Source organism: Sphaeramia orbicularis, chromosome 21 (genome assembly GCF_902148855.1).
Source record: "Sphaeramia orbicularis chromosome 21, fSphaOr1.1, whole genome shotgun sequence".
Classification (NCBI taxonomy): Eukaryota; Metazoa; Chordata; class Actinopteri; order Kurtiformes; family Apogonidae; genus Sphaeramia; species Sphaeramia orbicularis.
In genome coordinates, this window is record NC_043977.1 from 34,751,558 (window position 1) to 34,778,428 (window position 26,871).

The 26,871-nt window shown below is 37.0% G+C and overlaps 1 protein-coding gene across 1 annotated transcript; it reads left to right on the forward strand.

The window, feature by feature from the left end:
* The first annotated feature begins 3 nt into the window (after window positions 1-3).
* Window positions 4-25,939, forward strand: LOC115412225 (transmembrane protein 50B). The gene is made up of 7 exons (XM_030124604.1): window positions 4-90; window positions 2,359-2,550; window positions 9,246-9,358; window positions 15,131-15,198; window positions 17,400-17,492; window positions 20,917-20,974; window positions 23,247-25,939. The coding sequence occupies exons 2-7, from the start codon at window positions 2,452-2,454 to the stop codon at window positions 23,290-23,292; spliced, it is 477 nt and encodes a 158-aa protein (XP_029980464.1). The 5' UTR covers window positions 4-90; window positions 2,359-2,451; the 3' UTR covers window positions 23,293-25,939.
* Window positions 25,940-26,871: the final 932 nt, after the last annotated feature.

Here is a 26,871-nt window from a genome sequence, read left to right on the forward strand (position 1 = left end):
ATAAGGTTTTGTGATCCGCAGTTAAAGATAACGAAGAAGAAGCAGCCGCTAAATGGAAACAGAAACAAGCTATCAGCCGTTATTGACAAGGTGGGCAGTTTCATGTGAATATTTATTATAAAAGTAGTTCATCATTGGTGATTAAGCTCCATAACTAAACACTAAAATGAGAAGGTCTGTGGTTAGATTTGACCCACGTTACCGCTGTAAAATAAAGGGCGAATTGACGTGCACCGTTAGCTAGCTAATCTCACCTCCCGTGTTAGCTTCTACACAGCCAAGGAAAGATTTAAGTGTCGGTCATGGTCCTTTTAAGTCACTGTACAACAGCAGTAATAGCTTACCTTGAATAAATAACAACGCTGCAAATGAATTAGCACTAGTATTGTTGATTGGCTAATGTTACAGTTAGCTTAAAGTTGCTATTGGCTAGCCTTCGTAGGATGATTCGCTTTTGATTTGGTGTAATGTATTAATCCATTAAACAATGTGAACCTGGTGAAACTGCGTGTAAATGCTTCCTTAACTGGGGATTCATATGATCCAAGAGTGTATAACTTTATTTTTATTTTCTATATTCAACCCTTTAATGCACAGGTCACTACAGTGGACAGTTATTCTCCAGCTGTTCTCTGGTATATTAATGGGTTTTGTTGTTTTAGTTCCATATCAGACAACACAGTGATGCTTATGCACCATCCCATACACTGACATGCATACAGTTACTGTAACTGTGCTGTTCTTGAGAAAGCTGATCTGCAGTAACATGTTTAAGTGTAAATCGTTATTTGGTAGACAAAAAGTTTTTTGTTTTTTTTTTTGCATATTATCTCCAGGAAGTGAGTAAGTTACAAGCATTAGAATATGTTAAAATGTGAGAAGACATCAGATTAGCAGCATTATAAATGTTTTTATTTCATTGTTTTCTTATCACTTTCTGATATTGGGTTTTAAACACGTTTCTTTACTTCAGAAGTTAAAAGCATGAACATTTTTCTAATTCCATAGAAAAAATAACTCAGTCGCATTGTTTGTTTTCATGCCTGAGGAGGAATAAAAACACTCAAAAAAAAAAAAAAATCTTGACTAATGTTCTCATAATTCATGCATGAAAGGGTTAAAATGATTTAGATACAGTTGCGCAACATGCCATGGCTTTTCAACATCCGTGAATTTAGAGATAACGATATCATTTTATATGAGGTGTATATAAAGTAATTTAGGCTTCTTTGGACCCTTGACATATTAATAATCCTAATGGATCCTGTTGCTTCACTTAATGTTCAAAATTATGCAGTGGTGGGAGTACTAATTCTGACTATAATGTGAAAATACACTTCTATGATTGCATGCATGTAAGAAAGAGTATAGTATCTTTCAGTGTTTTATTGTTTTTAGCTGATTTCACTCCTGACTATTCTGATGTTTAAAGAAATGTATAACCTCAATCATTAACATTAAACATTAACTATTATAACTATGTTGAATGTTCTACGTCTGGATGTTCTGAAGTGTTTGACACGTTCTGATCATAATGACAGGCTTCGTAAACCTTCGCTCAGGACCATATATCCTTTTTATTGTGATAACATTTTTCTCCATATTGCCTGTTAAAATTTTGTTTGAAGAAAGTCATTCATTGTGATTTTTAATGGTCCCTGTTAGTGTGGTAGTTATACTGTTTTTGGATTTGTATTACTGCTGCGTTAATGTGTATGTTGCATTTTACTGCTGGTTATGTTTCTGTGAGCTTAATTTAACTAGGCTATATTGTAAACTGTTGTGTGGCTAATCAACAGCAATGTGTCATATCCTGTAAGATAATCATGTTGGTATCATTGCTGTCTTGTGAGAACCACGTATCTCTAAAAAGTAAAATTTTTGATGAGCTCTGAAAAACAGTCAATTTTAAACTGTGTGACCATGAATTTTCTGGTAAATCCCAGAGTCTTAAAAGTGTGTTTAGCTTTGTAGGAGGAGGAAACATTTTATATCAACCTGCAAAGGGATACTTCATCCCTCAGCTTATCTCAGATATCTAAAGTTAAGACATTTGGAGGGGTTTTTCACTGTGGTTCTCAATGGGCAGAACCCTTCCATCCTGACAATGAAAAACTAAAACTGTCACACAAATGTATAAAAATTAAAAGTACAACATGTAACTCTCAGATGTTGGGGAGTAGAACTGCAAAGTAACTTAAATGAAAGTATAGGTTGCAATATTTACATTAAAATTACTATAATTCACTGCAATGATTCTTGCAACAGTGTGTATATAAAGTTTTGTGAATAAATTTATGTTAGTGAGATGTTATTACTTCTGATTTGGTTACTGATAAATGTATTTATCCACTACAGGTGACTCAAAGAAAGCAACTGATCTCCTGGTGTTGACGGAGAAAGAACCAGACAGCCTGATTCACCTGAGAGAGATCAGAGAACAGGGTACAGATGGCTGGGTTTTTGGATAACTTCCGCTGGCCAGAGTGTGAATGCATTGACTGGGGGGAGCGGAGGAATGCAGTGGCTTCCATTGTCGCTGGCGTTCTGGTAAGAATAAAAACATGCAAATAGCACTGGGAAATCTCTTGATCTAAAATCATGTACCTTTAAGAGATCTGAAAAGTAGACCAAAAAAACGTATTCAGTTAATATGTATTTAAATGGCCTGAGTGCCCTTTTAATGGCTGTATTTACAGAGAACTTTTAATTATGCATTGTTAAATTGCAGTATTAATGTTGTAAGGACTCAAAATTTAAGTCCATAAATACTGATTCTGTAGCATCTGTCCACACTGAAAGTGTTTGTTTGTAGTCGACTGAAACCTGTAGAAACAATGGCTTATCAAATGATGATTTCAGACGGCAAAGAATTACAGTAACTGTGCAATCTGACATTTTTGGTGTATTATAAAACTGATGGGACAAACTAAGCTGTCACTTTGATAATTAATGGGAAACACTGCAGTGGCCCGTCACATATGTGTGGACAGTTAGGAAAATGTAGCTAAATGTTTACTTCATCAAAGAGCAGATGTGTTTCACTTTCTTCCAATTGTTGTCAAAACATTACAATATTAGTCCAAAGTAATGCAAAAATGCAGTGATTTTAGGAAAAAAATAACAGCAACAGCCCATCACATCAGAGCCTAAGGCCTCCAGAAAACTAAGAGAAAACTTGTAAAAAGTTATAAGAGATGAGGAAATATTCTGGTTGAATTTGTCTCACAAGGTCATCATGTGATCTTTTGGTTCAGCGCTCATACAGATTTTAACCACTGGAAATGTTTGATTCAGTGTTAACATACATTCAGACCAAACCTGTTGAAAACTGAATGAAGAGAGAATGCAAGGTCCATCCTCCTCTTGTTGTAAGTTTCATTGCATTTTTGCCGTTTTATGACTAAATTGTTCTGAGATTTACTCATGGTATTGTCTTGTTGGTAAATTTTACAAGAAAGGCTCTACAAAAATGAATAAATGTGGACTTGAAGGTGATGAAATACTTAACAATGTGCCATGACTTCACAATTCTGTTCTCTGTGATTTATTTTTTCGTTGTTTTTTCTTGTCAAACCGTTTAATTTCACTAGGTACCATGTTAGATTATCTTTTTCGTGGAGAGAAATTGAGATCATGATTTGATTAAATGTGGAGCCCTAATATACAGTGACAGAGGAGGGCATAGGCTGGGAGAAAAAAGTATTTTCTTAGTGAAAATTGCAGTTGTCATTGTGACGTGATGTGAAACTGTGTTCAGTATTCAATCTTAAATTGGACGTGAGCTCATGAATTTGTCATTGACGCCAGAAGCGGAAGTCACTCATTCATTGCCATTCTGTTGGAAAGTGGAAAGGTCTCTGGATCCCCGTGGCTTTCCATGTACTGTATTGGCTTTTTTGGTCAAAAAGACTCATCAGGGGGCGCCTTGGAATAGGTACGAGTGAGTGACATTTGAAAAGAGCTGAAAGGAAAGCACTGGATGTACTTGAAGAGTAAATCATCCATTATTGTTCAGTCCTGCCATTTAGCTTTGTGAGTTCTTACTGACTATTAACAGTCCCTAAATAACCAATGACCAGTTTGAACCTACTTAACCGGGAATTATCCACCTGATGTATATATAATAAAATGATGTACTAAAGCCTTAAACCCTTATCTAAGCTCAGCACATTATGTTCAGGAGCATCAGCTCACAATGAGAAAGAAACTCAAATAAGTAGCACAAAATGGGCATATTTCCTTGTGCTCCAGTAATTACAATGAACTTCATCTTTTTCTCCTTCATTGTTATGGTTGAATGATATTTATAGATTAATTTCACCAATTTTCTCCTTGCTCTAAATCCTTTTAGCTCTGCATCGCTCACTGATTTTTCAGTTCAATTTGTGTTTCTCGCCTCTGGTCAAATATTATTAAAGGAGCAAAACAGTAATAATTAAAATCTTAACATGGTCGATCTGGTTTACATAAAGTCCTATTGTGATTGTTGTGGACCCTATTGTGACTTTATTTCCTTTGCTTGGTTATGTAGGAAAATGCGCAAACTCTGAAGTACCAACGAGGTGACTTTCATTGCACATTTTTACACAGTACCACTCACAGAAACTGAAGTGTTACCACACACCTTGTAGTTTTGATATTAGAAAATTAATACAACTATCGGCAGCAGGGACAAGTTGTGTATGAGAACATATCTATGGTGTCTACTAATCTTCACTTGCTGTGTCAGTTGACAGTTTACAGTTTTTAAATAGATAACAGCCACAGTAAAACCAAAAATCATCTCAATTTCCCATATTGAGCAGCATTAGACTGTAGGGGTAGAGGCGTCACATATTACCCTTGGTGTCAGTTTTCAGTGTTAAGGGTAGTTCAGTGACTGGTAGATAAGATAAGATAAGATAAGATAAGATAAGATAAGATAAGATAAGATAAGATAAGATAAGATAAGACTTTATCTCACCGTGGGGAAATTTTGCAGTTAACCACAGCAACATACAACAAGAAAGTGCAGAAAAAAAGACAGGTAGAAAAAACAGAAATGACTGAGAAATGAAAATATAAATAGAAAAATAAGACATTTTATATTTATATAAATATTTATATACATGAAGAGTTGGAATTAGTAGAGTTAAGACTACAGCAGCTACTCATTCTGGGGGTCAAAGTAGGGCTGGGTGAAATAACTAAAAAAAAAATATGTGAAATAGTCACTGTTTTTATAATTAGAATGAAAATGTATGTTAAGTGAGGATAAGTAACAACAAAGACGGAATAAAAAGGGAAAGTAAAGTCAGTATTGGCATCAACCATCAGTTCAATGGCAAAAATGTCACTTTAAATATTGCCTTCGGTATCTGATAAGAATTTTGCAATCGACATATCCTTAGTAAATATCCTATTGTGAGTTCAGTGGTGAGCTAGTTGTGCAGCGGTTCGGTTTCATTTTGTACATTTCAGTTTTGGCCTCTGTATATTTAGTCATGTGACATTAGCCCTTCAGTTTTCATTACAAAAGTAAAACAGACATGTCATTAATTTCATACATTTAAAATTTTATCTTCTGTTCTTTTACAAAAGGTGTATGTATTGTTTACATCTAATTTATTACACTGGTCTACAAGTAAAATGCTTTCAGAATAAAAGTAGTGAAATTTTACCACGTGAGTCACTGATAAAGAAAAATCAAGTCAGTTTCCAAGATACAGTCTTGGGTCAAAATGTGAAATTCGAGAATTAATGAGAGAATGGGTTTTACTCCAAAGGAATATTTGTCTCAGAGCTGCCAGATCTACTTCAAAACACTGTCTGCACTTTACAATACATTCACTTTACAGGTTCTATCTAGTGGAAGATTTCTAAATGTATTGTATAAATATACATAAACCAATATATATGTGTAATAACACTTTATCATATACCTTGAAAACATTAGCAAACCAGCACTTTTGTCATTTGTTTTCAAATTAATCTTTTTAAAATATGTAACATTTAGCACATTTAATCTCTGAGGCAGATAATTTCTAAAAAATTGTAGACCAGCGTTAATAGACCTCCAGTATATACAGTCACCTCCAAAAGTATTGGAACAGCAAGTTCAATTCCTTTGTTTTTGTTGCATACTGAAGACATTTGGGTTTCAGATAAAACGATGAATATGACACAAAAGTTCAGAATTCCAGCTTTTATTTGGTGGTTATTAAATCAAAATGTGTTAAACAACCCAGGAAATATGTCCTTTTCTTTGAAACCACCCACTTTTCAAGTGAGCAAAAGTATTGGAACAGACATTATTAAATTAACTTAAAGTGAATAACATTTAATATTTGGTGGCAAAACCTTTACTTGCAATAACTGCATGGAGCCTGCGACCCATTGACTTCACCAGGCTGTTGCATTCTTCATTAGAAATGCTGTTCCAGGCCTTTACTGCAGCCTCTTTCAGTTCTTGTTTGCTTCTGGGGGTTTCTCCCTTCAGTCTCCTCTTCAGGAGGTAAAATGCATGTTCTATTGGGTTAAGGTCCGGTGATTGACTTGGCCAGTCCAAGACCTTCCACTTTTTCCCCCTGATGAAGGCCTTTGTTGTGTTGGCTGTGTGCTTTGGGTCATTGTCTTGTTGCATGATGAAGCTTCTCCCAATTAGTTTGGATGCATTTTTCTGTAAATTTCCAGACAGAATGGTTTTGTAGACATCAGAATTCATTCTGCTGCTACCATCATGAGTTACATCATCAATAAAGACTAGTGAGCCCATTCCAGAAGCAGCCATGCAAGCCCAAGCCATGACACTACCACCACCATGTTTCACAGATGAGCTTGTATGTTTTGGATCATAAGCAGATCCTTTCTTTCTCCATACTTTGGCCTTTCCATCACTTTGGAAGAGGTTAATCTTGGTATCAGCAGTCCGTAAAACGCTGTTCCAAAACTTTTGTGGCTGATCTCTGTACTTCTTTGCAAAATCCAATCTGGCCTTCCGATTCTCTTTGCTGATGAGTGGTTTGCATCTTGTGGTATGGCCTCTATATTCCTTCTCTCGAAGTCTTCTTCGAACAGTGGATTGTGACACTTTCACCCCTGCCCTGTGGAGGTTGGCAGTGATGTCAGTGATTGTAGTTTTGGGATTTTTCTTCACAGCTCTCACAATGTTTCTGTCATCAACTGCTGTTGTTACCCTGGGCCGACCTGTTCGATGTTTGTTGCTCACTACACCAGTAGTTTCTTTCTTTTTCCGAACATTCCAAATTGTTGTAGTGGCTATGCCCAATGTTTGTGCAATAGCTCTTATCGATTTTCCCTCTTCTCTCATCTTCAAAATGGTTTGCTTTTCTCCCATACACAGCTCTCTGGTCTTCATGTTTTGCTAAACAGAAAATGCTGTTTTCACAGGTCAAACCCAAAGCCAAAAACAAGAATATTTAATGTCTCTGCAAACGATCTAAAAGGCAACACCTGGGCGACTAGAAACACCCATCAGTCACATGTTCCAATACTTTTGCTCACTTGAAAAGTGGCTGGTTTCAAAGAAAAGGCCATATTTCCTTAACACATTTTGATTTAATAACCACCAAATAAAAGCTGGAATTCTGAACTTTTGTGTCATATTCATCGTTTTATCTGAAACCCAAATGTCTTCAGTATGCAACAAAAACAAAGGAATTGAACTTGCTGTTCCAATACTTTGGAGGTGGCTGTATAGTACGATTTTTTGGAAGTTAACTTAACAGACAGTAATATCTTTAATTGCAATTATTTTCTTGAAAATCAACAACTCTAAATGTCAATTTTGGGACAGTCTTAACTGGAAGTCACATCATCATCACAGTATTGAACAATGTTTTCAGACATCACAGGTCTTTTTTATATCATACAGGATCACTGTATGACGCAGACAGACATCTGTGACTGTTGCTGTTAACTACATCGAATGGTGGCCCACTGTGGTCTAGTATGACCTGCCAAGGACTCATAAAGAGCTCAAAATATGTTTACATTTCTTCTAATGTAAAACATCTATAACATTTATTACTCAAGTGCTTTGTCAAATGATCTGTTAAAAGCTGCCAGTTGTTCACGGAGTCATTAGTCGCTTTTCCATTGACCCTCAAATTGCGCAAATATAACTTGGACATAAAAATTTACCTAATGGAAAAACAACAATTTTGCCAAAAGTCTCATTTTTCGATTAAAAGTCTTTGTGGTGGCAAGAGGTGGTTTTTCGGGAGTAGCGCAAATGGTGTATTACGCAAAAGTGCAATGGAAAGACCTTTTTTCGCAACTAGAGTCAGGTGAATTAAAAAAATGGATGTTGACGTACGTTACAGCAAGTGAAGAAGAAACATGTTACGGTATGTGTGGACACACCAGGAAACTGAATCATTTTTTTAATTTAGTACACGATAGAGGGATAATATATAATGATAATGAATATATCTGTAAATCAACACCATATTTATGTTCGTCGCAATGTTTATGGAATGGCTTCTCATGTCACGTCGCGATAATAAATAAACAAATCATCGCATTTGTGATTTAATGGAAAAAATGACATTACGCACTTCTGTTTTTTCGACATTTAGTAAATATCAGTGAAGTTTTCTGCAGGTATCCAATGGAAAAGCTACTCTTGAGTGAAGCTGCCATGACCTTACTTTAACAGTGGGGGAAAATAAAAAGCATTTTATACAAATTCCTGCAGATTTAAGATTAAACAAACACTCTTAGTGCTGATATACAGTAAAGAATCACAAAAAAGAGACTTTGATAAACTTACAAGCTGTGCGATAATACTACTACAAACAGCCCATAGTGCAATGTTCTCTGTAGCATCCTGGAATTAAACTAGTTCATTTTTAAATTAAATTTACTGCTGTATTTTCTTGTGACTCCATAAATACACAACCGATATGCTGGATGTCAAAATCAGTGGCTGATATTACAATAGCTATGTCTGTCTCATATACAGTCTATGATTGTCCAGCCATAATCAGGACAATGAGTCTAAAAATACATGTCATAGGCTGCTACATGCACAAACTACATCTTTAGTATCACAGAGCATGTGAAAAATGGATTTCAAAGAATGTCCTGCTGAGTGAACCATTACTGTCTGCTCTGTCAATGCCAACTTTGACATTGTGTCTTATCAAGGCTTTGTGTTCGGGTGGAGCTGTTCCATTATCATATCAATGTGTGTTTAATTAAATATGTATGTATAACGCTGTATTTCTGTCTCCTTCCAGTTCTTCACAGGCTGGTGGATCATGATTGACGCAGCAGTGACGTATCCCTCACAGGAGCAGATGAACCACGCCTTCCACACATGTGGCGTTTTCTCCACCATAGCGTTCTTCATGTAAGTGCACTTGATATGTTCAACAGTCTGTTGAAACCCATCTGGTGGATCTGGAAGATGTGAGGGACTCATTAGTTAATGTGAGGAGGAGCAGTATAGTCAGTGAAGATTTATATTCTACATGTATGTGTTTAAAACAATACTCAAAATCTAATATTAACTGTGTGTCCCTTCAGCTCTTTTTATGCGCTTTTCAGAAAATAGTGGTGAAATTAACAGTAAATTAATACAAAAAGCAAACATTAGATGGAAACTGCAACGAAAGGCAACCACACATGAAGAACTACAGAAAAAATATTCAAGAAAGGCTTTGGCAAACCAAGGCAGAGTTTATAACGTTGTATAAGTGAGAAGCATCAGACGTCTGCCAGCAGGTCAGAGGGTAAGGATAAAGCCAGCTTCAGTTTCTTGAACAAAATGGATGAAATTCTGTGTCAAAGCCCTTCGAATATATCTGTCAGCTCCTCAATGAACAGCTCAAGTAGTGATATAATGTATTACATCTAGCAGAAAAAAGGTAAAAAAAAAAAAAAAAAAAACACTTTAGATTGACCTTGTCAGCATAAGTTTATTTATTTAATGTTAAGGTAAGGATGAGTCAAACACTGAAGTTAACTCTTTCGGTGCCAGACAGTTAAGGGGCTAATAAGCCTTAAAAGTGCCACAGAATTTGGCCGTTTTTCAGTATTTCGCGTCGTTTTTATAATCAAAGTCTGAATCGTCATCAGAACTCATTTTCTAGCAGATGGGACTGTTTTGACAGATCGCTGTGTTTACGATATTACTACAAAATGGCCATCTAATTTGCATATGATTTCATTCATAAATTCATTCATAAAATTTCCCAAGCAGAAAACGAAACGCGAACTCTTCCTTGGTCAAAAACCGCTCGGTAACATCCGACCGATTGCTACTTAGATTCAAAACGCACCGGACGCAGCCGATTCATTATGGATCGTAATTTGCAAGAAGATTTGAAAGAACGTCATCGAAATGTGAGAAAGAAATGGGGGTGGATGGTTTGTTTGTACACAAATATGGCGTGTTCTCCAAAGCCGATCTGATCGGCCCATGGCACTTTAAAGGTTGTATTCGTAAAGCCGATTTAATCGGCCCATGGCATTGAAAGAGTTAATTATTGCTTCAGTCTTTTAGTGCTAATATGCACCGACTACTTACATTCACATAGTAGTAATGGACTGAAACGTACATAAATTTGTTTAATAATAATAAGTTTATGCCACTTTCTGATGGAAACCTGACGACTGTAGTGGGTAATAATTCCTACATCAGTGCAGTGATACGTTATTAACATTCATATACAGTATGGTCATATGTGATACACTGTTGCCCATAAAGTTGGAATAATTTATTTGTACGTCTCCTCTGGAAAGGATTGTGATAATGTGATTTTTTTTCTTGATAAATAAAGTGTAACTGGGACTTAGTATGTAATCATTGTGCAGGTTAAAGGTGATTACTGATGTGTATATATAGGAATAAAAAGAGGAACATGTCTGAAAACGAGATTATTCCAACTTTATGGGCAACTGTGTAGTTGAATATGTCATTTCAGAGCACAGTATTATCTGCTTCTAACCAAGTCTCAGTCTCGGGTTGCTCCAAAGTTTTCATCAGCTTTTGAAGCTGCTACAGGGATTTGCTCCCATTCAGCCACAAAAGCAGTTGATAAGTCCTGGCTCTCAGTTTGTAGACAGTTCATGCCAAAGGTGTTGGATGGGGTTGTGGTCTGTTCTAGTGAAAAGAGACACTGGCAAGCTGAAACAGGACAGCATTTTTACCAAAGTGTTGAAATTGAAAGCACACAGTCATCAAAACATGCTGCAGTGTTCAGACTTTCCTCAAATGAAACTGACGGAACCAATCCAAAAAAACCCATCTGTGCACCAAAGATAGAGCGGATGAACGGGAGGCAGACCTGACCAATAAAATGCATTGTCATTGTTATCTGAACATGGGTCACACACATTGTGAAAGACTGACTGAAATGCAATAAATGTGAAAAATCCTTTTATTTTACAGATGCCATGAATACACACTCACCTAATGAAATGAGCTGTCGGCTTTCCTCGACTTGGTATTAATTTAGTGACAAATGCAGGGTTAGTTTATAGAAATTTTCCAAGTCATACGGCCTTCACAGTGCTCAACTAAGTCAAGGTAACTTTTTCTGCAGTAACAGGAGAGGGCATCTGCATTATATAACATTAAGACCAAACAAAACACAAAGCACAGACACAGAGGACAATAACAAATACACATGGGCAAGCACTCATAGAGGCTCAAAATACCCGGTGTTACGCTCGGTCTAGGGGTTGCCGAGACGCAACATGAAGTGAGACTCCTCTCCCTCCATGTCCCTTAACAAACAGGGCAAAATATCAAAAAAATGACCAGCAACCGTGGAAATGCAGTATGAGTTATTTATTTACAAAAAAAGAAAAATTAAATCAGGTAAGGGAATCATATTCTACAAACACAAAATTAAGGAAACCAAAATACAACAATCTTACCAAACAAAAATTTAAAGAAAAGGATTCCCTCCTTGATCACAAGGTTTACAAAAGTTCTAACAAAAAATGTACAAAAGGCTGGTCTGCACACAGAAGGGGAGATGAAATGAGAGGAGTCCGGGGAGGAATGAAGCTCTGTCCTTTAAATTTCCCGGGTCATCTCCTGAAGCACCAATCAGAAAGAGCCAGCACACCAATACCACTCCTGCAGCTCATCCTCAATCAGCTGCTATCTGTTGGAGGGAAAACAGAACACACCCACACACACACACGGAAGAGAACAAAAAACTACAAAAATACAACAGAACAAATGGCACAGCCCATGACAGAATCAACCAAATATACTAACCCTTAACACCTCCCACCCCAAGAATTTAACACTCCCCTACTGTGTTAAATTCCGATTCTGTATGGGATGGTGGGTTTAACAGTCTAAGTCAACATCGATCTGGACAAAGCATCTGCCATAACATTATCAGCTCCTTTCTTATGACAGATTTGTAAACTGAAATCTTGAAGAAGTAAAGACCAGCGCATCAGTCTCTGGTTTGCATTGCGCATGCGTGACAGGAATACTAAGGGATTGTGGTCTGTAAATACCTGAACAGGTTGAGGACTAGAACCAATATACACTTACTGTGCTTTACCCATAAGCTTACAATGTAACAGAAGAGACCAAAATTCTTTCGGCCAATTAAGAGCGGCCGCGATGCGTTCAAATGCACTAAAATATGAATCGACTTCAGACTCACGAAAGAGTGGAACTAAAGCTATGTGCTTACTTATGTCAAATGCTGGGCTGGGGAGAGGTGAGAGAGGTGGTGGTGTGGTTGGAGACATTTTCTCTAACTCAAGGGCTCGCACGCGTACGTGCATTGCTTGCAGCTCTAGTTCTTTTTGGCGCATCTCCACCTCCTTAATTCGGAGGGTTAAACGGAGGTTCTCCGTTGACATACCTGCAGGAGAGACCGTTACCGGTTCTCCACTAGAGGCAGCAACCCCTGAAGCCTTCTCCACCGTTTCAGCCTCCTCCTCCTTTTCCTCCTCCTCCTTGGCGGAATCCTCCTCCGGGGAGGACAGCACGCCTTTTTCCACCAGCTTGTCACATAGCGCTTTCCGTAGCTCCGCCTTTCGGGCCTGATAGGAGACTTGAATATTGTAACAATTAGCCACAATCAAAAGATCTGCTTTTTTGCAAGTGTCAATTTTATCCCAAGTAGGATTGGTCACAAAATCATCCAATGAAAACTCCATATTGCAAAGAGAATGTCAAACCATAGTCCCTAGAAGACTTCAGTAAAAGGTTAAACGGTTAAGAAGTGCTCGACGGCTTATCTAAAAAACAAACAGCAGCGTTAACCTGGCATGAAAATGTCAAACTGTAATAAATAGAAACAAATGGTAAACTTCTGGAAAAAGTCAAAAAGCACACAAAGACTTGTTAAAAACGTAATAAATAGAAATGAATAACTTGTAGATTCCAATAACAGTTATCACATATTCAAGTTACAGACCTAACATTAGCGGACATATACTTTTGGACACATAACACATACATTGTTTGCAGCAAGGTTATTATCGTTAACGAAAACTAACGAAATGACGAAAACTAGAATTGTAAAAACATTTTCGTTAACTGAAATAAATAAAAACTATAATTAAAAGAAAAAACGATAACTAACTGAAACTGTATTGTGTGTTTACAAAACTAATTAAAACGGATAAAAATTCTGGATAAAATTCCCTTCATTTTCATTTTCATCTTTGTCAATGTCGGATTGATATAAAATCGATTTATTTCCCTCAAGCAATTTTAGCTGCTGGCACCATATGATATTTAACGGTCCGTCACTTCTTGTCACTTGTGGTTTCCAGTCGTCTTCTGGTCTCCACTCTACCTGGAAACATGGAGACTAAAGTTGGGAGAAAGCAGCAGAATCCTGTCTGGGATTTATTTGAATTTGACGGTGAAGAAGAGAAAAGATATAAAAGAAACTAAAACTAAACTAAAATGAAGCATTTACAAAATAACAAAAACTAATAAAAACTAGCAAACCTGCTCTAAAATCTAATTAAAACTAACTGAATTAGAGAAAAAAAAGTCAAAACTAAATAAAACTAAACTATAATGAAAAATCCAAAACTATTACAACCTTGGTTTGCAGTGACTCAGGTTTTACCACAGTATTAATGGCTGTTTCTGGGGTGTTATCAGTGGTGGCTGGTGAAATTATTTTTTGATGGGGCGTAGTATCCAAGTCAGTTTTCAGCTGCACTAAGATACATGTACATGCACCACTATTTTAAAATATTAATTTAAATAAAAATAAAAATACCCAGTATGTGTTTTCAGTCAGGCATTTTTATATGTAAATTTCACCGTCTATCCTTCAAACATGTACATTTTTCTATGACTGTTGTTAAAGTCAGGCATGTCCTTGTCAAGTGTCTTTTCCACTAATAGTATGGCCAATGCATTTAGAGCAGGGGTGAAGGTAGTGTGGGTAGATGGCATTAAAAAATAGAAAACCAATGTAAAGGTTAAAATGTAACTGATACCACTCGTACTGGGATTCAGTCCTCTGATCTCCTACATCAAAGTCAGTTGTGTTAACCATTGAGCTATTCAGACGCTTAGTTTTCATCAGTTAGTTTTATTTACAGACCTATGCACTGATTCCATTTCTGAGGAAGGTCTTTATTCTTTTCGGGATGTGAAATTTACTCCTGTGGGTGGTCCTTTTGCGCAATTTTTGTGCCCTGAGGCTCTCCTATCTTTTGTATTGGAGGGGTTCCACTGCGCATTTGCCATTTATAACAAGAGTATTATGGTAAAGGGACAGCCTTGGGTGCAGATTTTTGCACCCCAAACAGGAAACGTGTAACTTGACCGCTCACTGAACGACTTTGCATTTTTAAACTATACCTGAATGCAGAGTATACACGTTACTCACAGGCTGTATCATGTATAGTTCATTTATTTAAATATTAATGTTTTTGTTAAATTATTTTATGTGATTCCTATCTTCTTCTTCATGTGAGAGAATAATGTTAATATCCCAGATGAAACAGGAATAATGTTTTCAGTCTCAGTAGTAGGGTATAATAAAATGCAATGTGAAGAATAAAAATGGAAATATAGAAAAATGTTGTTTTTTCTGGTGTCTTATGTTTACTTGGCTGTTGTTATTTGTAGTATAAGCTGTAGGATTGACGTCATGACTGTTTTTCCTCACAGGATCAACGCTGTTTCCAACGGCCAGGTGAGAGGAGACACATATGGAGAGGGCTGCCTTGGACGGACAGGTGGGCGTCTTTGAAAACAGTAAAAAAAAAAAAAAAAAAAAAATTAACTGTGGCAGTAGAAAGAACACCATTCACAAATATTCAACATGAGTAAATTATATATTTGTGAGAAACACCAGCGATGACTGGATGTGATGGCTAGATTTTTGACTGGCTTCTTTTTTTTGTTTCTTCTTTATGAGCCAGCTGATAACATCTGTTCAATGAGCAGCTCAGGAAATGAATGACTGTGAAATGTAAATGTGTCACTTTGGTCTTATCCAAATCATCAGCTTTAGAAGGAAACTGTCAGTAAAAGCTCAAGGGTACATAAAATGAGTTAACCCATAAGGACTCGTGTTACTTTTGTGACAGTTCCCAAATGATTTTTTCTTTATATTTAACTTTCCTTAAGTGGTTTATCATCAAATCAGGTTTTTTCCTATATTTCATTTACTGATGATGTAGATGTTCATTAAAGCTCAGAGTAAAGTTGAGGGTTATTATATCAGAAACAAAGAAAACTGAAGAAAAAGTGACTTTTTCAGCAAATCTATCATGAACTTTACATAAACAAAGTGTCTCCGTCCACTGTTATTGATCCAACTCTATGGGTTTTACTGGTGAATCAATGTTGTAGAAGATGATGGTGTTTCCATGTTCACTACGGAGCCTCTGAGCGTCCAAATGGGTCATATCTTACAACCATGGAAAGATGACCAACTGTATTTTTCACCAATTATTTACATGTATTGATAGAATTAATGGATCAACAGATATTAAACAGTTACATTAGTAGATGGTTTAGTCAGACGATAGAGGTTTGGGTCTTTATGGTGAGGGGTGAGTTGACCACATCACACCAGTTCTGAGGTCTTTACACTGACTTCCTCTCTCTCAGTGGATAGACTTTAAAATACTTTTGTTAGTTTATAAAGCTCTGAATGGTTCAAGGCCCAAATCCATCAGTGAACTCCTTTTACCGTATGAACCATCCAGACTGCTCAGGTCCTCTGGTACAGGGAGAAGCAGCTTTCAGTTTTATGCTCCACACATCTGGAACAAACTAGAGGAAAACTGCAGGTCTATTGAAACTCTTAGTTCTTTTAAATCAAGGTTAGACTCATTTGTTACTTCCGCCAGGAGGTATTGGGATCACTTTGCTTTGTGTGTTTGTTTGCGTGTTTGTTTGTTAGCAACTTTACAGGAAAACTATTACAACCATCTTTATCAAATTTTACCCACAGATAGGCCGAGGCCCTGGGACGAACCCATTAAATTTTGGGCCAAGTAGGCCAAAGTTCATGGTCACAGCAAGGTCACGAAATCTCAAATTTTCCTATCTCTCATCATTGAGCAATTTTCAAAAATTCATAAAAAATTCAAAGCGACCCTGATTAGCCTCCAATTCGATACACCCGTAGCTTATAACAGTTTCTTGTATCTGGCACAAAATTGTCCACATCCACTGTGGAATGTGGACTCTGTGGACATTTCAATTTAACACTGAAAATCCCCTTTACGACACATTTTTCATTATAACTCAACAAGTATTGATTGGAATTTAATATAATTTGACATACACATGACTGGTACCAAGCTTCAACTTTTTCTGCTGTATGGAACAACCTTGAAACTGTTTAATTTAAAAAGAGATCATCGAGCCACACATGCACACCGTTTGGGGTGCTTGGCGGAGGTTTGCATTCTCTGAGCACTTGTTTATAGCTGCCTTTGATTAGAGTTTTTTTTTTTCAGTTCAGAACAACTACACTGCAACTCACAATTTTAACTGTTTTAACATTTTTTTTTAGCTTTTGTTTTAAATGTCTTATTCTTGTTTTAATTTATTTCTTTATAAACATCTTTTGTGCATCCTTTTGTTTTTTTCTGCTATTCTCTATGATTTTAATGTAATTTTATGTGTTTCTATGCCTTTGTAAAGTACTTTGAATTGACTTGTGTATGAATGGTGCTACATAAATATATTTGCCTTGCCTTTATGGGTTAAACATGAGCATGCTTATGTTGAGCAGGAATCCTTACTAGCTGTTCACTTTAGAGCATTTACATAGCGTTCACACTGAATAAGAGCTCCATTGTTTCGCTTTAATTTTGATTGGCCTCTAGTGTGAAAGATTATGGTGGGTGTATTTCAGCTGTTGTATGTGACAGTGAGCACTGTGTTAATCGGTGTAATTATAATGTTTGTGTCGTGGCAGGTGCCCGTCTCTGGCTCTTTATTGGTTTCATGATGATGTTCGGCTCACTCATCGCCTCCATCTGGATCCTGTTTGGTGGCTACGTCGTGCCAAGTGAGTCAACCACTCCTTTTCCTCGTATCTGATTAGTCTTTGTCTCTCTCTGTATAGTTTCCATCCTGTCTTCCAGTGTTTCCATTCTATTTTTAGTCCTCTGTCGCGTGATAGCTGGCGCAAAACACATTGTTTTTGTCGATCCAGTTGTCATATGAACATCTCAACAGTGTTTCTTTAGATTTGAAAGAAGCTTTGATTTGGACTGATTAGGTTTTGGTCACCAGTGTCATATATGGCTATAACTCAAGAAGTCACTTGCCTATTATGACTCAAATTAACGCAAATGTAAATGCAGTATAGGCTAAAGTGGTGAAGCAATGGCATTTTACATCCAAAATGTCAACTTATACTGTGACATAATAGCTTACCGTTCTAACGTTTCTATCCATTATTCAGCACCATACTCCTCTGTAAAAACAGTAAGTTCAGTTCAGTTCCACTTAAGTGAAACTCACATTTTCACAAAAAATATACACACTACCTCTTATTAATTATTTGTCCTAATTCTTGGTCAACTAACAAGAAAAGGCCATTACATTACACTGCAGTCCTTTACAAATCTAGAGGAAAATGTGTTGTAATATGTTTGTAACTACCCTGCATTTTAAGGCTCCCACACACTGTGCGATTTTCAGCCGTCTCAGACAAAAGATAGCAATCATGGGAAAATCGTGGTGATATCTTTGGTCTTGGCTCTAAATCAGTGGTCACACCAGCAATGAAATTCTGACACTGTCAGAAATTTTGGGTGATCATCTCACAGTCTGACTGCTGCTGCGACCTACATTTGCTAACTGACCAATAGAAATGCAGTATGAAATGACGTACTGATGAGCACGACAACGTGACAGACCATAACAGTAAATGCTAATGTTAAATGCTAGCAGATGCTGACAAGTACTTATTTTAAGCTCTCTTTGCAAATTGGCATCCCAAGTTGGCCTCTCTTACTGAGCCATGACCACATCCATATTCTCCTCCTCCTTTTTTTGGACTTATTGTCCACACATATAAATGCCACACGGGCAAGTGTTCCATTATTTGTTCGTATTTTTGTTTTTGATGGATGGATTGCGCAAGCTGATAATGTTTAATTCTTGCACATTCATGTCGATTCATGTACGTCATAGACTGTGATTCAGCTTGCGTTTTCATCGTACAATCTACACACAACATCGTGCAATGTGCACACAGCAAACTTCATGTCATACCCAAATTCATGTCGTATAGTGTGGTTTGTTGTGAACTTATAAGATTGCTAAAATTGCACAGTGTGTGGGAGCCTTTACACAAGATGAGAAAAATTGTGATTCAGGTCATTTTTCTTTTGGTCGGACTGCATGGCTTCACAGCTAATGCAATTTATTTCCCTGTGGGGATGTTTATTTCACACAGGCCAGATTTCAGATAGTCACACCGATTATTGGTGTGATTCAGATTCACTCAGACTTTGGTTCACATGTCATCAGTGCCCTCCCTCTGCCTCGTACCTGATGCGTATCTGGAAACATCCACAGCCTTTGTACTCGGCGACATCCCTCATTCAAGCAGCATAAAAGACTTCACCATCCAAAACTGAAGGAATATTTGTAGTTACCACATAAGACCATCTTTCTCTCGGTGGGTTTCCTTTTAGGTGTAGACTCGATTTATTGAGAAATGACACATCATGTTGTCTGCTGACCTTTTGGTTATTGAACTGCCAGATTATATCTTGTCTTCAGCCTTCACCTTCATATCACATGCAGCTGGAAAAATCCCATTTCCTAGCTTGGTCTTTAGATATCGACGTCACTGTTGTTCTCATTATCTCAGTTGACACCTAAGCCCCTCAAAAACCTTCAGAAACCCAGTTATAGTCAGTCATCTCTGCCTTCATCTACTGAACTGCAACATAGTTTGTGAGGAAGCTTTTTTTATTTTTTGTGGTTAAAAGTGACAAATACAACATCCATTTAACACTTGATTTAGCTTCTATCTATTCCTATGAATAAGAATCAGAAGAAAGTATGTGAATAAGAAAAAGAACTGAAAATTAACTGTGTGTCTAAGTAGCTCACAGGTAGAAAAACACTTTATATATTTTAGTAATAACATTTTAACAATGTGCAATGTATTGTTAACAGAAATGCCTGATGGTTTTTCATTTGTGGATTATGAATTGAAAGTCAAATCACTTCTCTTTTCATTCCTGAAGTTCTGTTTCTGAAAATGTTGCACTGACATTTATTAGAGAGCTTTTTTATTAGAGCTTTTATTCCTAATAGCAAGAATAAAAATAAGAAAAGTGATTTTTAAAAAAAGTCCCTGCTGCGTGTTTTAGATTCACAGAGTTGGGAAGAAACACTGTTCATTTCAATAATAATTTTGTTAGTGACAGAAAATATGTTTGATAAAAAACAATGTGTTGTTTTTGTCAAAGTGAGAAGGAAATACAAGTCATGTAAATGTTGTATCTACCGTTTCTGGCCAGGGAAAGAATGAACTGTACCGAAAATGTATCGAACCAAAGACTCCTGTATCAAAAATATACCGAACTGAACATTTTCTGTATCGTTACACCCCATGTTTATACAGTAGTCCATTGCGTTATTGTTATCTGTTGCTGGGTAGTGAAACTCACTCGCCCCCGCAGTTCACATAAATTGTTAGTCACTAAAGATGAAAAAACAAAGTGTAACTTTGCAAAGTGATAAGAAAATTCCTTGCACCCAATGTCCTTGGTACCAGTTGCATTCAACACAACACAATGTTCAAATATACAACATTTTTATTGTCACGTGTAATTTATGTTGATTTTGGTGTAAATTACTCCATCAACATCTGGCTCAAAAATGTCCTCTTGTAAAAATCAAGTCCCACCTCATCTCATCTTACTTCAGTCACTTTTGCTTTGAATTGTAACAACAACAATCGGATACAGTCACGGAAAAAATTATTAGACCATCAAAAGTCATCAGAAACAATGGTTATGCAATTAAGTACTAACTCCTGTGTGTATCATGTGACTAAAACAGACAGAAAAGAAAACGTGGAATGCCTAAAAGCACTGTTTTTGTCAGTACAATGCCATAGCTATTGATGTAAAAACTGAAGTGATTTTGGTTTTTATCAAGAAAATCCTGGAAAATGGATAGATATCAGCTCTGAAATTAAACTCTTATGAGCTATTTTTGTTGTTATCATTACATTGGTCCAAACAAATGGATCTTTAGTTGTACCAGGCATTAAAATGAACAAGAAACTGAAGAAAACAAGGGTGGTCTAATAATTTTTACCCAACTGTATTTTCTGTATACCAGTGGTGGGGGAAAAAAAAACATGCATTTGTTATATATTGCATTAAGAATCACTCTTAAGTCATTGAACTCTGCCAAGTGTTGTGCCATTCTCCAAACCCTTTTTTCTTGTTTCTTTTCAGAGAAAGAAGTGGCGCCAGGGCTGGCTGTGTTCTTTCAGAACGCCTTCATCTTTTTTAGGTGAGTAGAACTTGAATTGACACTATTAAAGTCTCAGAGAGTAAAGCGTGTGTGAACAACATGTTTTACGTCACATTATCTTCACTTTCTGGCATCGGAGCTCATCTTAGACCGTAAATCAGCCACAGCAGGAAATGCTGGGCAGACATTTCCAGGAATAGGTGTGTATGGTTTATGAGCTTCGCAGAGGTCCAGTCAACATGTTCAGACACGTTGAGGTATTCTGAGAAAAGCAGAAAGCTCGTGACGGATGCAACTATAGATGACGCTGGTGTACAATGTGACTGCAGACACATGTATTAACGACAGCATTCACACAGCGGCAGGTATCCAGGGGCATTTTTATGTATAGAAGAAAAGCAAAGTGGGAGGAAACTCATCCAGATTTAACATGTTAAAGAAGTCTTGACAAAGAGATCTACTTGTTTTATCAACATCAAAGATATTGTCAGAATTTTACAGCCGCATATTCAGCTGAAACAGAATCCTTAGTGTCTTAGAGGAGAAATATGACTTATGTTTGACTATAATTATTTATGTAAAGGGGTCATATTTTGCTAAACCCACTTTTATTAGTCTTTGGTACATTTATTTGTGTATTTGGACCCTAACAGTTCAAAAAGTTTGAATCTGAACCCTCCAGGTGCTGCAAAGCTATCTTTATATTCATTTTGGCAAAAATAAAGTGGATTCTTCAACCCGTTTTAATTCCTGCTTAATTTGTTACGTCTATAACTAGTTACGTCACGACATTTGCATATATAAGCTCAAGACTTCCGATGAATATGACATAATTGTCAGCAGCAGCAGTTGTAGTCCATACTGAAAATATGTCCAAACTTTGAGCCGAATACATAAAATGTTCAGTCGTTGGTTGAACGGGACAGAGCAGCACAGTCAACAACCTGGAGGGGGTCGGGGGATGAAGTGGCTCATTTGCATTTAAAGGGCCAGCGCTCAAAATGACCTTTCTGGTGTCATTACTCAGAAATAGGGTTGAAGATGGACCTGTGGAGTTGAATTAGTGAAGAATTCAGACTCAAGCATAGCATTTACAGTTTATGTAGACCACAGGGAAATGTTTTAAAATGCATAATTCCATTTCTTATAAAAATGCAAAATATCGCTCCTTTAAGTAACAGTGCACATTATATTTATATTTCAGTGTTTGATGTCTTTCATAAATTTGTATTCAATGGTAAATATCAGTAATGATGTGAGTCTGTTTGTCTACAGCAGGGGTGTCAAACTCATTTTAGTTCAGGGGCCACATTCAGCTAAATTTGATCTGAAGTGGGCCGAACCAGTAAAATAATAACACAATAATATATAAATAATGTCAACTCCAAACTTTTCTCTGTTTTAGAGTGAAAAAAGTAAATTTACATTATGAAAAGGTTTACATCTACAAACTATCCTTTAAAAAGATGTGAATAACATGAACAAACTGAAAAAATAAGTGTAATTTTAACAGTATTCTGCCTCAGCTTATCATTTACACATGTTCATTATAACTTACAGATCACAGTGGATCTACAAACACACAAAACATTTAATAACAGACAGAAAATTGTTAAAATTGTACTTACTTCTCTTAAGACATTTCAGCTTCATATTTTTGTTCAGGTTATTCACATTTTTTGCAAAATTCTACTTTGTTTTAGTGTAAATACATGAAAATATTTACATTTACAAAGAGAAAAATTTGGAGTTGTCATTATTTTTATGTTATTATGGTCATATTTTACTGGTCCTGCCCACCTGAGATTGAATTGGTCTGAATGTGGAACCTGAACTAAAAGGATTGTTAATATCTTAGTGTAATTTTTGCATTTCACAAATTTATCCCAAGGGCCAGACTGGACCCTTTGGCGGGCCAGATTTGGCCCCTGGGCCGCATGTTTGACACCTGTGGTCTACAGGATTATGCAAAAATTACCACAGTGATTGTGGAAAAGCAGAATATGGTCCAAAGACAAACCCCTTTACATTTTAGAGAGCAGATCCATAAGTAAGAGAACACAACATACCATTAAAATAATTGAAAATATCGCTGTCAAAAATTTGATTTGATACGTAATAAAATAAGGAATACCGAGAAACAAATTAAAAACTAAAGTTTGTTCTCTGGAACCATATACGTGATGTGTAAAAATAAAACCAAAGGTATAAGAAGTCTGTTTTTGACCTTTGAACATCCTTGCAGTCTCTTTGTTGTGTTGCACAGATGTGTGAAAATGACGCTGTGCTTTTTTTTCTTCTTCCTCTGCAGCACTCTGATCTACAAGTTTGGCCGGACCGAAGATTTATGGGGTTAGAGGGTCTTGTCCGCCATCACTCACTCATACACACTTGTGTTTCTGTCTTTGTGAGGACATGTACTGACATACCTTTGCTCTCTCTAATCCAGCTTTAAGGTGTCTTCACACCTTTGTTGGTTTGCTCTGGTCTCAGTCAGTCCGTGAGTTTATAAACTTGGAGCGTTTTCCCCTTGGTTCAGTTTTAACTCGATCACATTATCACTACAAAGTATTAAAAACATTCTCTGCTCTCATTGGTCAGAAGTTTCTGGGGCAGGAACAAGAAATACAATATTGAGTTCAGGGTGAGTGTAAATGTCTGGTCATCTGCTGCTGTTACTACACAAAGCTGCTGTTTCCCATGAGGCAAAGCACAGTGGGGCTGAGGCTTAGATGGAAATAAGTCAGATTTCCAAAACAGTTTGACAAACCTTTAGTTACAAATTGTAACTCATTTCTGGGTAAATTAAGACTCAAACTGAAAACATGACTGAAATTAATCAAATCCAGGTACACTGTTGAAAAGAACAAATCACCATGTGCATATGATGAAAATGCCTAAAAGTGCTCATGACTCCACCTTTCATACTGAAACAAAAAAAAAAAAAGTTTAGTTCTGTTTTTTTTTTTTTTTTCCTTTTTTTTTTTTAGCTAATATGCATTTTTGCCTTTCTCAAAGTAGTTTTACAACATAAACATTTACCACAACTTGAAGTTTACTCTTGATATAATACACCAGTCCCCACTGACAGGTCAGGGCTCCAGACTAACTTTTTTCCTAGGAGTGCAGTGGCCCCTAGCTTAAAATTTTAGGGGCGCACACCGAAATCAACTTGCAAAGTAAATATTCACATTTCCTATCATTTTCACTCTATTACCGATAAATACTTGACAATAAATGCACAAACTGTAGTGTTTTCAATTCACATTTTATTGTGCAGCAGTTGACACAACATAGTAAACAGCTTAGTGGCCGCGCTAACCAATACAGATCAAGTATAAACATATAGACAAGACATACAACTTGTGCCTAAACTCCTTCAAAGTGTCGTGTTTTAATTGTGTGGTGCCAGTATCATGAGCGAATTTTGTGTTCCCCGCACGTTATGGGTATCGACAGCAGAATGTGCAGTTCATTGAATTAGTTTCCTTGCAATACCTCAGCCAGGTGAACTCACACAGCCACTCGTCTCGAAAACAGAATTTCCTGGCTTTTTTTCGCCACGAGCGTTTCATCACAATCTGAGTCAGAATCATTTTCTGTATTTGTCTCCTCAGGAACACATGGCTTATCGGGAAGAAAGTAAGGTCTGATAGTCTTCTTCGAAATATTGTTTCCGAGAGTTATGTGTTCAACCTGTGGATTTGCGCAACAAGCCCAAGACCCGCCTGTTTTCACACATAAGCTAATCACTGTGGTCATTATGCCAGTCATGATATCACGTTGGTTTTTGAACATTAAGTACTACTGAATATATCTCATTATCATTAAAAAATAAAAATTTGAAATGACGGGTAATAATATGTTATGACGGAATTTTTACGACCCTGTCCATCAAAATGACGGACAATAAAAATGTCTAGCGCAACCTCTGATTGAGATGAAGTGTTCAGCCCCAGTTCACACCTGCCTCTGCACCAAGGGGAACAATGAACCCAAGTCCAGGTCGTCCTCACAGCAACAGAAACACATACTCACACATACACACACACACACACAGTCTATGAACAAGTTTTGTAAATAACAGTCGGAACACTCACGTTTTATAACCTGCATCGCTTTTTATATAGAAGCCCATCAGCACCACTTCCTACACCACACACACGGTGTCATATGATGGCGTTCTCATCATTTTCCCAGTGCTGGATCTATGTTCTCACATTTTAGATTCATTTCCAAACTGTCCTTCTATACAACACTTGAAAGCAGCTGGATTCTTCAAATGAGGGATTTTTAAAAAATATCTGAATGAACTTCAGAGGTAGGTAGATGTGTGTAATAGTATCTCCGCTGTATGTTAATGTCACTTGTGCAGTAAAATCTGTCGAGGGTTAATGCAGTGTAACGTCACTGTAGTGGGTCGTAAATGGAAATGGATCATCAGGGACGTACTTATTTATTCACTGGTAAACTTTTAAAGGGAACAAAGACTTTTTGTGCAGTCACTACTGAAGCTGCTCATTCTGTTATATGCTCGTATTTTAAGGTTCAGTACATGCACTGGATTGTAATGTGTTTTAGAGGGCCGACGGGTGTTTTCTTTGGCTCAGAAAAGGCTCTGTTTCCTGTTGTGTCCCGCCTCAGGAGTGTTTTTAATAGTAGCTCAGTTTTGTTCCTTCCTGTTCTTGTTGAGCTTTTTTTTTTTTTTTTTTTTTTTAACCAGAAAAAAATGTCCTCCACAGTGATGTAAATACTCAAATATTTGAGGTTTTTGTAGCCATTTCAACTCTTAAGTATTTAAGAAACCTTGTGAAGCTGTTAAAACAGACTGCAGTAGTATTAAACAGTATTAAAATAAAGGATTGGTTAACACTTGTACCCTACAGCATGGAGGAGGAACAAGAGGGAAAAAAGCATGGGGGCACTTCTCTTCTCCTCACATCTGTTTTTAAATCTGACAGGGCTTAAAATGTGAACAATAAAGAAAATGTTTTTGTCAAACACGAACTGTTAAGCGGTCATTCTTTTAGTGCTGTTTGTTTACAATGAGCTGCACCTGAATTTCAAAGAAAAAAAACAGGAAAAATCATTTTTACATCTCAATAAAATCTTGTAAGCAGACCAATTATTATTATTATTATTATTTTTATTCTCAGAATTTATAGGCTGTGGTTTGTACTCTGGGTCAGTCCATTTCAGTTCACCCAACGAGTTAAACCCCACCTCCTCCAATTTTAATGAAATTAGTAGGGATGCACCGATACCGATACTAGTATCGGGCATCGGCTCCGATACTCAATGTGTGTACTTGTATTCGTACTCGTAAAAGATATCCGATACAACTGCACCGATACCACTTACGGCCGTGTGACATTCACAGTTCAGTGCAGCAGGTACGCGGTGGTGGAATAATGTGTGGGAAGTGTGAAGAGTGTGGAGATTTTTCAAATAAATGACGGTGATAAAAGTAACGCTGACTGTAAGTAACATTAAAGACAGACAGATGCGGACGCAGCGTTCTGTCCGTCCTCTGCGTACATTCCATCCGTTTTCCAGGTGCTGGCGGATGCGTACCCAGACAGAGAATACCACCGGGAGTACGGAGCGGTGCAGACTGCCGCCAGCGGAAGTGAAAACGAAACTTATGGCTCATTTCTCTTTTCTCTACCTGCTGAAGCTTCGCTTTTAAACCTTACCAGTGAAAATGCTGCAATATTAGTATCACATTAGTGTTGCCTCTGTAGTCTCCACGTTTGTTTTACTGACTTTCTTCTTCTCAAAAAACTTTCCTCTTCTTCGTGGTATATTTCCAGTATGGTTACTTCAGAGCGGTGCCCCCTAGTGGATTAATAGAGAAACGCTCATTCCAACACATTACATGTCAGTAGCAGCACTTTGTTCCAGTCAGACTAATGACAACGACAATAAAGCACAGT